Source organism: Oncorhynchus masou, chromosome 23 (genome assembly GCF_036934945.1).
Source record: "Oncorhynchus masou masou isolate Uvic2021 chromosome 23, UVic_Omas_1.1, whole genome shotgun sequence".
In the NCBI taxonomy this organism is placed as follows: Eukaryota; Metazoa; Chordata; class Actinopteri; order Salmoniformes; family Salmonidae; genus Oncorhynchus; species Oncorhynchus masou.
Genome location: NC_088234.1, coordinates 44,474,307 through 44,492,260, shown reverse-complemented (window position 1 = coordinate 44,492,260; position 17,954 = coordinate 44,474,307). Strand labels below are relative to the sequence as shown.

The 17,954-nt window shown below is 43.8% G+C and overlaps 1 protein-coding gene across 2 annotated transcripts in view; it reads right to left on the bottom strand.

Annotated features, from left to right (window-relative positions):
* thada (THADA armadillo repeat containing) overlaps window positions 1-17,954 on the bottom strand; it is a 100,419-nt gene that overhangs the window by 16,076 nt on the left and 66,389 nt on the right. The window contains exons 33-36 of one of the 2 annotated variants that reach the window (XM_064932200.1): window positions 15,627-15,751; window positions 8,430-8,502; window positions 8,182-8,332; window positions 7,724-7,846 (exon numbers count right to left, since the gene is read on the bottom strand). In XM_064932200.1, coding sequence (XP_064788272.1) covers window positions 7,724-7,846; window positions 8,182-8,332; window positions 8,430-8,502; window positions 15,627-15,751 — 472 coding nt within the window. The remainder of the gene's footprint in view (window positions 1-7,723; window positions 7,847-8,181; window positions 8,333-8,429; window positions 8,503-15,626; window positions 15,752-17,954) is intronic. The other variant, XM_064932201.1, reaches the window with a different exon arrangement.

Genomic DNA, 17,954 nt, shown 5'->3' with positions numbered 1-17,954 from the left:
TTGTTAGCTCTCAAAGAAGGTCTTATTAAAAACAGATGTGATGTAGCAATGTATCTTTTCTACGTACTTTCTCGTTTTAGTCGTTTAAGTTTACACTGAAAACATTTTACCATCCTGATTATTTTGTTTTCAGTGGCGGCCATGATTTATGCATATAGGGGAAACACAGGGCTCCACTGTAGTTCAGCCTTATCAGGCTGCAAGAACTGTATAATACTATAGAACAAAATGTTGAAAGGTTGTTCTCTCTCTCATACTTCTAAATGCATAACTAACTTGTAGAAGGAAAAAAACGGGGGAAGTGCTGCTAGGATACAAAATAGTAGATCTTTGTAGATAGAGAATGTGCTCTTTGGTAAATGGATTAATTGATCATTTAAAAAAAACGAGGACATGACCGACTTTCCAAGTCAATTGACCATCTACTGTGGTTGACAATCTACCATACCATCTATTGTACTACATTGAGTTTTTTGGGTACTAAATCAAGCCCTCTTCCTTTATATACCACCCCTACGTTGAAATACGTCTGTGGATATGAAGTAGAGGTAGAATACCTGCTTGGGTCTACTGGGGTGAAGGTATGGAGTCTGATTCACTTCCATATCAAAAGGCAGAGAGCTGGTCATTACATGGCCTTGGCTTGACACCACCACTACTTTACCCTGCCACGTTAGGTCGTAAACATGCCCCCATCCCCATTACAGTACTCTGTAGGCAGACACGGTGGCTGTGCTGAATGTAGACAGGACATCAACACACAGTGTCCCTTTGGACAGCAGAATAATGTACGCTCTGTAGAGTCCATGAAGAATTCTGACGCCCACACATCAGGGTTGAACTCTCAGGAAATGACTAGTGTGGTGAGGAGGGAGAAATGACAGGGGATCCCCAGGACACACACACAGCAATTATGTTCATTTTATTCCCATCCTGTTGTAGAAAAAGCATTTCATTCTTAGTCCTCTGGTTCGTATCTGACCCTGCTCGGCCCCAACGTACACATTGATGTATAGACATGGATGTTCTTTTTATTAGAGAACAATGAGGTGATGTTATCACTGGAGGCAGATGCAGCGACAATAAGGGTGGCTCCTGCGTTTTCACCAGGAAAAGAAGCTGGGAAAATAAAGGAAGTGTGTCTTGAGGAGAGAAAGTCACACTGAGCAGACAGATGTCAATACCAGAGGTTGGAGCTGGTTCAGGGAACACAACAGAACATATATTTTTTTGAGGAACAACTGATAACGAAAGTGATCTACACTGTTCCGGAACAGAACAGTTATTTAAAAAGCATGGAAACCGGTTATTTAAAAAAAAAAATTGAACCTTTATTTAACTAGGCAAGTCTGTGAAGAACAAATTCTTAATTACAATGACGGCCTAACCTGGCCAAACCTGGCCGACGCTGGGCCAATTGTGTGCCGCCCTATGGGACTCCTAAACACGGCCGGATATGATGCAGCCTGGATTCAAACCAGGGACTACAGTGACACCTCTTGCCCTGAGATGCAGTGCCTTAGACCGTTGTGCCACTCGAGAGCCACGGCTAATAACGTTATTTTACTTTACGGTATTTTTTTTTTACCCAGTCCCACAAAACAAAGCGCATATGTAAACCCTGACTCTCACTCAGAAACATATTCCAGTGTCTGCCTGCCAGCTGAAAATCTTCACCAGTGTGTGTAGGCTACCTGTTCCTCCCCTCCGACCGAGAAATGAATGCTCTACTGTAGCTACTGACGTTACAGGCATGATTCAGAAATTAGGGAAAGAACATTTTAAGAGAACAACGGATACACTTTTTCAATGCTAGTTAATAACCCTTTAGAACCCATTGCGGCTGTCGACGGCCTTTCTTTTAAATTACTAAAAGCGGCTTCGAAAGGCCTTGTTTTTCTAACAATTTTCTAACATTTTTGCCCAGTCTCTTTCTTATAGTTGAGTCATGAACACTGACCTTAACTGAGGCAATTGAGGCCTGCAGTTCTTTAGATGTTGTTGTGGGTTCTTTTGTGACCTCTTGGATGAATCGTCGCTGCGCTCTTGGGGTAATTTTGGTAGGCCGGCCACTCCTGGGAAGATTCACCACTGTTCCATTTGTGGATAATGGCTCTCACCGTGGTTCGCTGGAGTCCCAAAGCTTTAGGAATGGCTTTGTAACCCTTTCCAGACTGATAGATATCAATTACTTTGTTTCTCATCTGTTCCTGAACTTCTTTGGATCGCAGCATATCTTGCTTTTTGCGATCTTTTGGCCTACTTCACTTTGTCAGACAGGTTCTATTTAAGTTATTTCTTGATTCAACAGGTCTGGCAGTAATCAGGCCTGGGTGTGGCTAGTGAAATTGAACTCGGGTTTCCAAAAAATGTGATTAACCACAGTAAATTCATGATTTAACAGGGGGGGGCAATTACTTTGTCACATAAGGCCATGAATACTTTTTCACAGCACTGTATGTTTGATGCAGTCGATGTTTGATGCTGTGAAATTTGCGGAACAGGTGTCGTGCAGCTGTCACGTTAGGGTAGATGCCCGCGCAATGGGGCTCATATGATAAGTTGGATATTTGTTTACATAGCCAGCTAACAAGTTGCTTGTTTTGTCCCGTTTCTACCGACACAATTCATTTGGAAACTGTCGTAAATAATCAGCTAACATTGGCAAACTCTGTAGTTAGTCTGTCAGGCGAGAAAGCAATTGTTGGTTTAAGGGGAGAGAGAGAAACGAATGGGAAGCGTGTAACGTTTTAATAAGGAAACCCCTTGTTAGGAAGAGAGTATGTGAATGGTTGAGAAAAAGACCGTGTGAGAGGGAGACAGAGAGATCATTTTCCACCTACAATTGTATCCTATTTGTTGCTCCTCTCCCTCTGTTACTCAGTTCCTCTGGGTCAGTGAAAGTGAGGGAAGTGATGTGGAGAGTCAGGGCTCAGGAGCAAACGTCAGGGAGGAAGAGGAGTTCGAGATGATTGGAGGGTTCGAGATGTGGAGCAAGGAGGGAGGGGTGGAGCGAGAGTGGAGGGAGAGAGGAAGAGGAGACGGAAGAGGAGGGAGAGTAGAGGGAGAGGGGAACATGGAGAGGAGGAAGAAGAGGGAGGAGGAGGGAGAGGGAAATAGAGGAAGAGGCGGTGATATTGAAATATTATTTCTGTTCCAGAGCTTGCAATGGATTATAACAAGAAAATGGGTGGGGTTGACCATCTTGACCAACTGAGGAACTATTACAATGTTGGACGAACAGTCAGAAATTGGTGGAAGTAAATGTTTTGGGGGATGATCAACATTGTAATTATAAATGCATTCATTGTGTAGGGGACCCTGCAAAGTCTCCTCCCAGAAACCTCAGGAATTGGTCCCCGAAGGCATTCAAAATGCAGCTTGTGCATTCACTTTGTGATAATGCTACAGTGGCAGGAAGAGGGGAGCCAAGACTGTGGCACCAGGGCGTGTGAACCGATATGGAACTCATTGGAAAGCAGGTGAAGTTTGAAGGGCACAAGAGAGAGTGTGTGGTGTGCATCCAGAGGTGATGCTGCAGGTCAAAGAGTGGGATATGTTTTTGAAACCTCCTTTGGGTTTTCTTTGTGTCTGTGCCGCTTTACAGGAGGGGGCAGTTCTTCCAGAAGTTCCATGACATGTTGTAAGCTAAATGTAAGCCATCTTACATTGTAGGAAACAATGTAAGATGGCGCCGACAGACATGGCAGCTCTGCTTCTAGCTCCAAAGCAACTTTGTTTTTGTGTGTGTTATTTCTTACATTGTTAGCCCAGAACGTTTTTTTGTGATATTACAGACAGCCAGAAAGAACTTTTGGATATCAGAGCAGCTGTAACTCAACAGCATGACGACCAAGAATACGACTTCTCCGAATTGCATCCTTAGTTCGTACCCTTCAGGGTAATTTAACTTATCCCAGAGGCTGCTCCATGATGCCACCGGCGGAGAAGAGGTATTCGAAGTGGACTTCTAGTCCGACTCAGGAGGCGTGCACACCATCCACCGCTTCAGAGTATATTACTTGCTAATTCAGTCTCTGGACAATAAAGTAGACGAGCTCAAGGCGAGGATCTCCTTCCAGAGAGACAACAGGGACTGGAACATGATCTGTTAAACAGAATCATGGCTCTCTCTGTCCCCGTCCATACAGCCAGCAGACAGAAATATTTAAAAAACAAACTCTACGGGAAGAAGAAAGGTGGTGGTATGTTCCATCATTAACTACTCAAGGTGTGATAACATACAGAAACTCAAGTCCTTTTGTTCACTCGACCTAGAATACCTCACCATCAATGTATTACCACCCAAGAGAATTATCTTCGGTTATAGTTACAGCCGTGTATATTCCCACTCAAGCCGATACCACAACGTCCCTCAAGGAACTACACTAGACTTTATGCAAACAAAACCACATATCCTGAGGCCGCATTTATTGTAGCTGGGGATTTTAACAAAGCAAATATGAGGAAAACACTACCGAAGTTCTAGCAACACACTGACGGTAGTTTTCGCTCTGGAAAAACACTAGAAAAGCAGTGTGGGGGGGTTATCACCCTTTCGAGATGCCTACAAGGCCTTCCCCCGCCCTCACTTCGGCAAATCAGATCAAGACTCCATTTTGCTCCTCCCTTCCTATTAGGCAAAAGCTCAAACAAGAAGTACCCGTGCTAAGGTTTATTCAGAGCTGGTTTGACCAATCGGAATCCATGCTTCAAGATTGTTTTGATCATGCGGACTGGAATAGGTTCCGGGTAGCCTCTGAGAATTGACATATATATGGACACTGAGATCATCAGAAAGTGTATAGGGGATGTTGTTCCCACGGTGACTATTAAAATCTACCCAAACCAGAAACTTTGGATAAATAGCAGCATTTGCGCAAAACTGAAAGTGTGAACCAAGGCATTTAAACATGGCAAGGTAACTGTGAACATGGTTGAATACAAATAGTGTAGTTATTCCCTCCATAAGACAATCAAACAGGCAACATGTAGGTACAAAGACAAAGTGGAGTCGCAATTTAACGGCTCAGCCACGAGAAGTATGTGGCGGTGTCTACAGACAATCCCAGATTACAAAGGGAAAACCAGCCACGTCGCGGACACTGGCGTCTTGCTCCCGGACAAGCTAAACACCGTCGCCCGCTTTGAGGATAACACAGCGCCACCGATACGGCCCGCTCCTTAGGACGGTAGGATCTCGTTTGCCTTGGCCCCTAAGACCTTCACAAACTCACAATTGAAAGTATCACTGCCCGGTACGGCAACTACACCGCCCGCAACCGCAGGGCTCTCCAGAGGGTGGTGCAGTCTGCCCAACGCATCACCAGGGGCACACTGCCCAACCTCCAGGACAACTACAGCACCCAATGTCACAGGAAAGTCAAAAAGATCATCAAGGACATTAACCAAGGCCTGTTCACCCCACTATCATCCAGAAGGCGAGGTCAGTACAGATGCATCAAAGCTGGGACCAAGAAACTGAAAAACAGCTTCTATCATCAGACTGTTAAATAGCCAACACTAGCCAGCTACCACGGAGATTTGTATAAACCTTGCTGTCTGTCCAACATTTGCAACATTGTTTCAATATTGAAATTCGGTCGCCAGCTGGTCCATAGTAATGAACGCGTCGGGAGACGGGACGAGAGAGACAGCCAGTCGAAATCATGAATCAGCTGGGATCATTTTTATGGATATAAACAATGAAATGTCAATAGAAAACAGGTAGAATGAAATGCAGATAGTTTGCAGTCTTTCCAGCTTCAGTTTGAAGTGATTGTGTTAGCTGTGGTGTTGGCTAGCTCCTCTGAACAACAGTCTCCTGACGAGAGAGCACATTTTCTATACCAGGCCAAATCACGCATCACTAGATCATTGTTATGGATGTAACTACAAAATGGTAAGATGTTTTAATTTTAGTGCCACTCTGCACACACAAGCTTGTTACCAAATAAATGTCACTAGAAAACAGCTTAAACTAACGCAGCTACTTCGCTGTTATTCTGGCTGCATTGTTTGACGTGACTAAGTAGGCCATATTTGGCTGGCTAGCGAGCAAGGGAAAAGAATGTTGCCAGCCAGTATGGCAATTGAACATTTAGAACAAACGACTGGGTCGTGTCTCTGACTTGTGGAAGGATGAAATAGTATAGTATGAATAAATTCACCAAAATAACATTATTTGAATAGGTTGGTAACCCGTTGTATAAAATTGACAATACCCTCGAAGTCGGTGTTGGCTGGATATATTGGGCCTAACACCCGTGCCAATATATCCTCCAAACACTGGCTTCTCTTGCATTATCACTTAAACAGTTATCACGTTTCACATTGGATTTATTAACTACAAAATGGTAAGATGTTTTTATTTTAATTTTGGTGCCACTCTGCACACACAAGCTTGTTATCTAGCTAGGTTGTTAGCTAGCTCTGGTCTAGCTCTCAAACTCTAGGAGGAATTATGTGTAATGTAATGGAACTGAGAGTCATGATCAAGGGCTAGCGCTGGTCCAATGTTAAGACAATTCTCTGAAATTAAAAGACAATTCCCTGAATTTAAAAGACATTCAAAGTTCCTTCATTGAAGCCGCTAATCCGTAGGCCTAATTCAGATAATGCATGTCATAACAGCGCTCTCCTCACCTGCAAAAATTTCAGCAGCATGACGTACCCTACACTACACTTGTCTCTCCAATGCAAGTACATAGCTTGCCTGTTCCATAAAGCTGCTCTATCGACTGGTGAAGTAATTTCATGTTGGGATAAATGTGAAATAAAATAAAACATTAAGACGTTTTAAAAAAGAACAGAAAGGAATAATATAAACTACTAGTTTTTTTTGTTTTCTGCTGGACAGAAAAGTGGAACTGAACAAAAAAAGTGGTTCTGTTCACAGCGAACCAATTGGAAAATAAGTTCAGTTCCAAACCCTAGTCAAAACTCTGGTGCTGTGAGTGCCTGCCTGCGCGACAAAAGGGGTGTTTTTGAGCGGTCTCATATTTCAGTGAGTAGGGCAGTGTGTGTGTTAGTTTGAGAACGCAATCTGGAGGCAAATGAAACACACACCTGTTTAGGCGAGGTGCTGGCTAGCAGAGTAAAACACTTGAAAAACTAAAGGTGAGCCGCACACTCTAGGAGCTGAGATGCAATCATTTAATAACCTAATATCCAACGTTTCACCTGATGAAGACAGCCTGTCTGTCGAAACGTTGGATATTAGGTTATTAAATGACTGCATCTAAACTCCTAGAGCGTGCGGCTCTCCTTTTCAAGTTTGAGAGCGCATCCATGTCCCAAGAGCTGGAGTCACAAAATACTTTGCAAAACAAAGAACAAACGCTTCAGAGCTATGACGAATCACCACATACACAAATGATACCCAGCACCAGTGTACCCCCCCCTGCCAAACTAGATTTAGCACCCCTCATTCCGGGAACCCTCCCCAATCATAGCGAGAAACAGCGTCAGTGCCCCTCCCCAACGTGTGTGTTTGACACTGTGACAGAGACGGTAATAGAAAGATTATGGGGTAACTGTATATGACCTCTATATCTACAGTATTTACAACACATCCACAAGCACTAACTAAACATGATGTAGCAGCTGGATGTAGTGCTACTAAAGCACTAAAATGTTCGATTTCGAATCAGATGGAATTTGGTTAAGCAGCCCTTGTGTGTGTTTCAGTGCGTGCGTGTCTGTGCTGAGGTGGTGAGCGTACCTGGGTTCAGTAGGTGTGTAGGGAGGTTGGAGATGAAGTCAGCAGCTCTGTCTCGGACATCCTGGTCCTCGTCCTGCAGTAGAGTGAACAGACCTCTCCACAGAGACACTGTGTGGGACACACCTGGCACAATCAAAACTTCATTAGGACACAGAGAGATGTATGAAAATGTATTAAACTACATTCGCATTCGTCACAGTCCGTTTCTGCCTTAAAGTTCAACTTATCTATTTTTCTTTTATGGACGGGTTGCATATGCACAAAGGTTTTTTTTGGCGGAACAATAATCACCGTTGTCCAGCATCCTTCCACGGATGACTCCAATTTTTTTTTAAAGCATTGTCTACCTGGAATTTTCATACACACAATCTTTGTGGCTGTGTCCATAAAATACCAACACAAAACAAAACAACTGTAGCTCCCACAAATACATTCAACTTCCATATAGACCTACTCACCCAATGGTAGGTTGGGGCTGGTCAACAAGGTGGGTGTGGCGTTGACCAGTACCTCTGCAGCCATCATCTTGACCTCTGCATTTTGCTCCACACCGCAGGACTGAGACACCAGCGCCCCCCAGCGCCCCAGACATGCTACTGCAGCCACACCCTGATCGGAGAAGGACATAAACATAGACAAAACTTATGTCACTGCAGGGCATGGTAAACGCACACAATTTCCCTGCTGGATCATTGGTGGTTCTTACCTGAGGGTCACTGTGTACCAGGTGCACCACCAATCTAGAGGCCAGGGTCAGGGAAGCACAGTGCAACTCCACACTGGAATACAAAACACACACAACAGTAAAACACAAGGACAGTGTGAGATCTTTATCAACTCAACACTGCAGTAACACACTGCACAAAGAAAATGAGCCCCTACACAACACCATTCAATAAAGCTGTGTGTAAAAACATTCACACAGAGCTAACGTATCAAATATGTCACATGCGCCGAATACAACTGATGCAGACTTCACTGGGAAATTGTTGCTTAAGAGCCCTTCCCAACGACACTGTTTAAAAATAAATCATAAAATAGTAACACAAGAGGAATAAAATAAAAGACACTGAACAAAAATATAAAACACAGCATGCACAGCACAGGAAAGTGTTGGTCCATGTTTCATGAGGTGAAAGAAAAGATCAGAAATATTTCACATGCACAAAAAGCTTATTTCTCTCAGGTGTGGCATATCAAGAAGCTGATTAAAACAGCATGCTCATTACACAGGTGCACCTTGTGCTGGGGACAATACAAGGCCACTTTAAAAATGTGCAGTTTTGTCACACAACATTGTCACAGATGTCTAAAGTTTTGAGGGAGCGGGCAATTGACATGCTGACTACTGGAATGTCCACCAGAGCTGTTGCCTGAGAATTGAATGTTTATTTCTCTACCATAAGCCAACTCCAATGTCGTTTTATAGAATTTGAATTTCAAACAGATTCCACCACAAATACCAGGGTTGTTTTCCAATGCCTCGCAAAGAAGGGCACCTATTGGTAAAAAAACAAACAAGCAGACATTGAATATCCCTTTCAGCATGGTGAAGTTATTTATTACACTTGGATGGTGTATCAATACACTCAGTCACTAAAAGATACAGGTGTCCTTTCTAATTCAGTTGCCAGAGAGGAAGGAAACAAGGGATTTCACCATGGTGAGTTGAATGGCTGTGATGAGAAAACTGTGGATGGAGCAACAATATTATAGCTACTCCACAATCCTAACCCAAATGACATAGTGAAAAGGAAGCCTGTACAGAATACAAATATTCCAAAACATGCATTCTGTTTGCAACAAAGCACTAAAGTAATACTACAAAAAATGTGGCAAAGCAATTAAACTTTTGTCCTGAATACAAACATTTATGTTTGAGGGCAAATCCAATACAGTACACTACCAATCTCCAGGTTGCATCATGTTACGGGTGTGCTTGTAATCGATAAGGAGTTTCAGAATAAAAAAAAATGGAATGGAGCTAAGTACAGGCAAAATCTTAGAGGATAACCTGGTTCAGTCTGCTTTCCACCAGACACTGGGAGGTTAATTCACCTTTCAATCATGTCCAGCTTGTTTCGGTCATAGCGGACGGTAGCAGCAACATCATGTACAAAATTAGTTTTTTTCCGCATTGTTTTTAACTAACAAAATTACACAGTTGGTTTGGAGCCCATAAAACGGCAGCCATCCCCTTCAGCACCACTATAAGCAGGACAATAAGCTAAAACACAAGGCCAAATCTATACTGGAGTTTTTTTTTTTTTTTTTTTTTTTTACCAGAAATATCAGTTACAGTATTCAGACCCTTCTCAGTACATTGTTTTAGCACCTTTGGCAGCAATTATAGCCTCAAATCTTCTTGGGTATGACGCTACAAGCTTGGCACACCTGAATTTGGGGAGTTTCTCCGATTCTTCTCTGCAGATTCTCTAAAGCTTTGTCAGGTTGGATTGACAGTGTGACCGCTGAATAGCTATTTTCAGGTCTCTCCAAAGATGTTCGATCGATCGGGTTCAAGTCCGGACTCTGGCTGTGCCCACTCAAGGACATTCAGATACTTGTCCTGAAGCCACTCCTGCATTCACCCCAGTTTGAGGTCCTGAGTACTCTGGAACAGGTTTTCATCAAGGATCTCTCTGTACTTTGCTCTGTTCATCTTACCCTCGATCCTAACTAGTCTCCTAGTCCCTGAAAAACATCCCCACAGCATGATGCTACCACCACCATGCTTCACCGTAGGGATGGTGCCAGGTTTTCTCCAGATGTGACACTTGGCATTCAGGCCAGAGAATCTTGTTTCTCATGGTCAGAGTCTTTAGGTGCCTTTTGGCTAACTCAAGGTGGGCTGTCATGTGCCTTTTACTGAGGAATTGCTTCGGTCTGGCCACTCTACTGTAAATGCCTGATTGGTGGAGTACTGCAGAGATGGGAGAACCTTCCAGAAGGACAACCATCTCCACAGAGGAACTCTGGAGCTCTGTCAGAGTTCTTGGTTCTACATCTGCATTGTTTGCTGTTTGAGGTTTTAGGCTGGGTTTCTGTACAGCACTTTGAGACACCGGCTGATGTAAAAAAGGGTTTTATAAATACATTTGATTGATTGGTCACTTCCCTGACCAAGACCCTTCTCCCCGATTGCTCAATATGGCCAGTGGGCCAGCTCTTGGAAGAGTCTTAGTTGTTCCAAACTTCTTCCATTTAAGAATGATGAAGGCCATTGTGTTCTTGGGGACCTTCAATGCTGCAGTCATTTTTTGGTACCCTTCCCCAGATCTGTGCCTCGACACAATCCTGTCTCGGAGCTCTGCGGACAATTCCTTCCGACCTCATGGCTTGGTTTTTGCTCAGACATGGACTGTCAACTGTGGAACCTTATACAGACCGGTGTGTGCCCATACATTTAATTTACCACAGTTGGACTCTAGTCAAGTTACAGAAACAGCAAGGATGATCAATGGAAACAGGATGCACCTGAGCTCAAATTCAAGTCTCATAGAAAAGTGTCTGAATACTTATGTAAATAAGGAATTTGTCTTATTTAAAAAATGTTTTTATAGAATGTTTTAAAAAAATACGTTTTTTCTTTGTCATTATGGGGTAGTGTGTGTAGTAGATTGATGAGAAAACAATTTAATCAATTTTAGAATAAGGTTGTAATGTAACGTAACAAAATGTGGAAAAAGGTGTCTGAATACTTTCAGAATGCGCTGTAGAATGCACTCTACTGAATGTGCGTCACTGCAAGATAGTCAGTGCAGATTATTTGTGTATCATTAATTGACTATTTAGCAATCTGGGTATTTAGCAGTAGTATGGCTCTGGGGGTAGAAGCTGTCTCGGAGCCCGTTGGTCCGAGAACCGATGCTCCGGTACCATTTGCCAGACGGTAGCAGAGTGGAAAGTCCATGGCTTGGGTGGCTGGCGTCTTCGGCAGTTTTTCTGACCTCCCTCTGACACCACATGATATAGAGGTCCTGGATGGCAGGGAGCTCGGCCCCAGTGATGTACTGGGTAGCCAGCACCTCCCTCTGTAGTTCTTTGCGGTCAAAGGTCAACAAGATGCTCTTGTTGGTGCAGCTGTATAACTTTTTGAGGATCCGAGGGTCTGTGCCAAATCTTTTCAGACTCCTGAGGGGAAAGTGGTGCTGCTGTGCCCTCTTCACTGTGTGGGTGTGTGTGGACAATGTTAAGTCCTTAGTGATGTGGACGCCAGGGAACTTGATGATCTTGACCCAATCCACAACAGTCGCTGTCCGTCAGCCACAACATGCTTCGTACAGATTGTGGCCTGGCCATTTTATTATATATATATATATTTTTTTTTTAGAGGAGGCAAGTCTTTGTAATCCAATCCTTATTCTCCACTCTCATTCTCTCACTGTTAAAACAGTGGTGTGTGTGTGTACAGAGGTGTGGGGTATCCCACATGTACTGGGAGGGGGACACAATTCAGTCCCATTCAAAATCCTATTTTCCCTAACCACTAACCCCAAAACCTAACCCTAATTCTAACCTTAACCCTAAACCCCTTAGAAATAGCATTTGACCTTGTGGGGACTAACAAAATGTTGTCAGTTGGTAAAAATGTTGTTCATTTACTATTCTTGTGGGGACTGGTCCCCACAAGTATAGTTAAACATGTCAACGCACACACGGATGAACACACACAGTCGGACAGATCTCCACACCTGTCGCCAAGTGCACGGGCCAGTTGGGCAGCTAACGTAAGACCCGGAGTGAAGAGAGTGCTGGGTAAATCTATCTCCTTAATCCAAGGCTTTGGCTCTGAATACACAAGTGGCATCCTCACAACCACAGGTATGTGGGTCCTTTCATAGACGGACAGAGAGAAGAGGGAAAGGAGGGAGGCTGCACCTCACCTACTGTTCTCCCACCTCTCCATTCAAGCCTGTACATCAATCATGGATGGCTTAGGGCTGTTTTGGCAGCCGGTTTTCACTGCTAGTCCACATCTGTTGTTTACAAAGCATGTGACAAATAACATTCGATTTGAGGACAGGGCCCCATTACCAGCGGCCATTTTGAGGTCATTCCTAAAGTTCCCTCACCTCCCTCTATTTCCCAACCTCCTCATAACATACAGTGCCTTACAAAAGTATTCAGATCCCTTAGATTTCTTCAATGTTATTGTGTTACAAAGTGGGATTAAAATTGTTGACACATTTTTTTTACAAATCTACTAAAAAAAATATATTTTTAAAAAGATGAATACAAATTTGATAACTAAAATAGTCAACCCCTTTATTCAGGCAAGCCTAAATTAGTTCAGGAGTAACATTTGGCTTAAGAAATCACATAAGTTATATTGACTCGCTGTGTAAAATAATAAGAGTTGACATGATTTTTGAATGCCTAATCCTTCCTCTGTACCTCATACAGTCATCTGTAAGGTCCCTTAGTCAAGTATTTATTTTAAAAACAGACTCAGCTACAAACACCAGGGAGCTTTTCGAAAGCTTCAAAAAGATGGTGATTGGTAGATGGTTAACAGTAACAAAATCAGACATTGAATACAATGAGTGTACAACACATTCGGAACACCTTCCTAATATTGATTTGTACCTCTTTTGCCCCGAGAACAGACTCAATTCATCGGGGCATCGACTACAAGGTTGTCGAAAGCCTTCTACAGGGATGATGGTCCATGTTTACTCCAACGCTTCCAACAGTTGTGTCAAGTTGTCTGGATGCGTTTTGCGTGGTGCACCATTCTTGATACACACGGGGAACAGTTGACCGTGAAAAACCCAGCAGCGTTGCAGTTCTTGACACACTCAAACTGGTGCACCTGGCACCTACTGCCATACCCCGTTCAAAGGCACTTCACTCTTTTGTCTTGCCCATTCACCCTCTGAATAGCACACATACACAATCCATGTCTCAACGGTCTCAAGGCTTTAAAATCCCTTCTCCTCCCCTTCATCTACACTGATTTAACAAGTGACTTCAAATAAGGGATAATAGCTTGCACCTGGAGCCACCTGGTCAGTCTATGCCATGGAAAGAATTCCTAATGTTTGTGCATTCAATGGATATCTTTAAGCATGGTCGAGTTAATTATGCTATGGATTATGTATTAAACCACCCAGACACATCAAATATAGTGTTTATTCTGAACAGAGCTACAGGACAGCAATGAAACTGCTCAGGATGTTGCCTCACCAAAATTGGTGATTTTAAAACAGTTCCCGTGTTCAACGGCTGTGATAGGAGAAAACGGAGGCTGGATGAACAACATTGTAGTGGCTCCACAATAACGACGTAAATGACAGAGTGAAAAGAAAACAAATATACAGAATACAAATATTCAAAAACGTGCATCTTGTATGCAACAAGGCACTAAAGTAATACTGCAACAAACAAAAAAACACAGCAAAGGAATACCATTTTTTTTAAAATCTTAAATGCAAAGCCTTATGCTTGGGGCATATCCAACAACCCATCACTGAATAACTGCCTCCTTATTGTCAAACATTGGTGTGGCTGCATCATGGTATGAGTATGCTTGACTTCGGCAAATAGTGTGTTTTTCAGGATAAAAAGAAAATGGGGAGGCGCTAAGCGCATGCAAAATCCGAGAGGAAAACCTGCTTCAGTCTGCTTTATACCAGACACTGGGAGACAAATTCACCTTTGAGCAGGACAATAACCTACAACAAGGCCAAATCTACAGTTGTTGCTTACCAAGAAGACAATGAATGTTTGAGTTGCCAAGTTACAGTTTTGACTTAAATCTGTTTGAAAATCTATGGCAAGACTTGAAAATTGCTGTCTTGCCATGATCCCCAACATCTTGATAGAGCTTGAATAATTATGAAAAGAACGGGCTAATTTTGCACAATCCAGGTATGTAAACCTCTTAGAGACTTATCCAAGAAAACTCACAGCTGTAAATCGCTGCCAAAGGAGACAGCGACTCCACTGCCTGCAAGGTACTACAGAGCGTTGCACGCTCATCCGAACATTGCCTACCCTCCGGGACACCTACACCACCAGGAGTCGCAGAAAGGCCAAGCAGATCGTCAGGGACTTCAGCCACGGCCTGTTCTTCCTGCTTCCATCACTCAGACGTGTGCAGTACAGGAGCATCATGTCTACAACAAACAGACTGGCCAATAGCATCTACCACCAGACCATCAGGCGGTCAAATAGCCACCACTAGTCAGTTACCTGCCCCCCCCCCATCCCATACACTGCAACTACATCTGCAAACGTGTGCGTTTAATTCTAAGGTATTTTCTTTTCTATTGACCCAGGAAGCTGAATACTTATGCCATGACAAATTTCTATCAAAAATCTAACCTTCCACTTTGACAGAGTATTTTGTGTAGATTGTTGACAAAAATGTACAATTAAATCCATTGTAATCCCACTTTCTAACAATACAATGTGAAGAAATCCAAGGGGTATGAATACTTTTGCAAGGCACTGCACAGCTGGAAGAGAGTGTGACCTATGTCACAACGTCTCACAGGCTGGACTGGGAGAGGTTCAAGAGCACTATGCCTGACATTGAAAGTAATGGAACCTTAGTAATGTAATCTTAGGCTGATAGGATAAAAAAATAAAGAGAAAGCACTCAATGACTCAGTGTTGTGGACGTGCTGAGGCTTACTGACGGAGATCCTAACCCATCCTAAACTCGACTTTTGTGAAGGACTGTGCAGGTAGACCTGATTCACACTAGCGTGCCGAGTCCGCTGACCTGAACCATTACTGTGCTGGTTTTCCACATTGCCTTACAAGCATGGCTTCAACAACTGTGGTGGTGGATGAGCAACCAGGCCAGCCTGGGTTTGATTGGCTTGACTCAGCTCAGTAGTGTGAAAAGGATAATAGTGTATTGCTGTTTCAGGCCCTTGGTGGCTGGGCTCACCTGTGGGCAAAGCCTTCAGCCAGAGTGAGAACCCGCTCCAGGACCTCTGTCTGGGTCAGATTCCGCAGACCGTCCCTCCACAGCAGGTCAGAGTTCACGCTGAGGACAGACAGCACCTGCAGCACCTGAGGAAAGAGGGATGGAGCGGGAGAGAGCGAGAAAGAGAAGGAAAGGAGAGAAATAGAGTAAGAGGACTGAGCAGCACCACATCTGAGTATTAAAATACTTGATTCAAGGTTTGTATTCAATTACTAATAATTGAATACAAGTCATGAAATTACTGGTTCAATCCCAGGCTGTGTCGTGACCGGGTATCCCATAGAGCGGCGCACAATTGGCCCAGCGTCGTCCGGGTTTGGCCGGGGTAGGCCGCCACTGTAAATAAGAATTTGTTCTTAACTGACTTGCCTAGTTAAATAAAATAAATAGAGGTGAAGTGAGAGCAGGATTTTTTTCCTGACTAATGTCTAGTCTTGAACATGAACTACTGGGTCCTAGCTTCAGGCCCACAGCTCTGGTGTCTGTCCTGTGTGAGTTGGCACTCTGCCCTGGAGATATTTTTACCCCTCTGGACGTTCAGATCCTCCCAGCTAACCCAAACCACGGGCACACAGCTGACACACACATACATCCTGTACCTCTGTGCGTCTCTGGCTTTCATCCCTTTCGCTCACTCTCTGCCTCATCGTTAGATCTGTCTGTCCTTCTCTCCCTTTCCCCTTATCCACTTTCCAGGACCAGACTACATCTACCTTCCTCCAGTCCCACCTCAACCTGAGGGATCAGCCGAGCGAGTCGAGGGAGGAAGGAGTTGTTTTCCCTCAGAAACCCCAACACCTGTTGACATTCCTTCTGCATATTTCTTTGATGATCATTTATTTTTAAAGCATGGAGCTGTTATTGAAGCTTTAAAAATGATCCCTGTATGGGGTTAGAGGGATAGCAGTGAGAGTGGGTGTCAGTCTGGACGGGACGTGAGCAGGTTCTACGGCTTCTGTGGCCCTCAGCTTATGACAGTGCTGCCGTCTCAAACAAATATTAAAGTAAAAACGATTTTTAGCCTCTGGTCTCTCTGCTGCTCCATGGCTTTCATTTTTACTACCCCCCTTTAATGGGTTCCTGTCTCACCATGCACTGAAATCACACACTCCTAAAACACACACAGCAACAGACAAGCTCACAACCTCCCTGACACACACAAACACACTAGGGATGTGCATGGTTATTTGAATATCTGAACAGACGTTAGTGTGAGTACTTGTGTTCATTTTTATGTTCATTATTTTTAATTTGACCCCCTTTTTCTCCCAAATGCAGTTCTGATCTCGTCTCATCGCTGCAACTCCACAACGGGCTAAGGAGAGGCGAAGGTCGAGTCATGCGTCCTCCGAAACATGATCCGCTTAACCGCGCTTCTTAACATCCACCCGCTTAACCCGGAAGCCAGCTGCACCAACGTGTCAGAGGAAACACAGTTCAGCTGATGACCAAAGTCAGCCAGCAGGCACCCGGCCCGCCACAAGGAGTCGCTAGAGGCGATGAGCCAACTAAGGCCCCGCCGGCCAAACCCTCCCCTAACCCGGACGACAATGGGCCATTGTGCGCCGCTCTTTGCGACTCCCAGTCATGACACAGTTTGGGATTGAACCTGGGTCTGTAGTGGGGCCTCAAGCACCGCGATGCAGTGCCACTCACGAGGCCCTTTATAGGCCTATTTTAAACACTGAAATGGCTTTTTCTAAATGAAATGAAAATATCCATGTGACACTGATACATACAGTGGGGCAAAAAAGTATTTAGTCAGCCACCAATTGTGCAAGTTCTCCCACTTAAAAAGATGAGATTCCTGTCATTTTCATCATAGGTACACCTCAACTATGACAGACAAAATGAGAAAAATCCAGAAAATCACATTGTAGGATTTTTAATGAATTTATTTGCAAATTATGGTGGAAAATAAAGTATTTGGTCACCTACAAACAAGCAAGATTTTTGGCACTCACAGACCTGTAACTTCTTCTTTAAGAGGCTCCTCTGTCCTCCACTCGTTATCTGTATTAATGGCACCTGTTTGAACTTGTTATCAGTATCAAAGACACCTGTCCACAACCTCAAACAGTCACACTCCAAACTCCACTATGGCCAAGACCAAAGAGCTGTCAAAGGACACCAGAAACAAAATTGTAGACCTACACCAGGCTGGGAAAATTGAATCTGCAATAGGTAAGCAGCTTGGTTTGAAGAAATCAACTGTGGGAGCAATTATTAGGAAATGGAAGACATACAAGACCACTGATAATTTCCATCGATCTGGGGCTCCACAAAGCA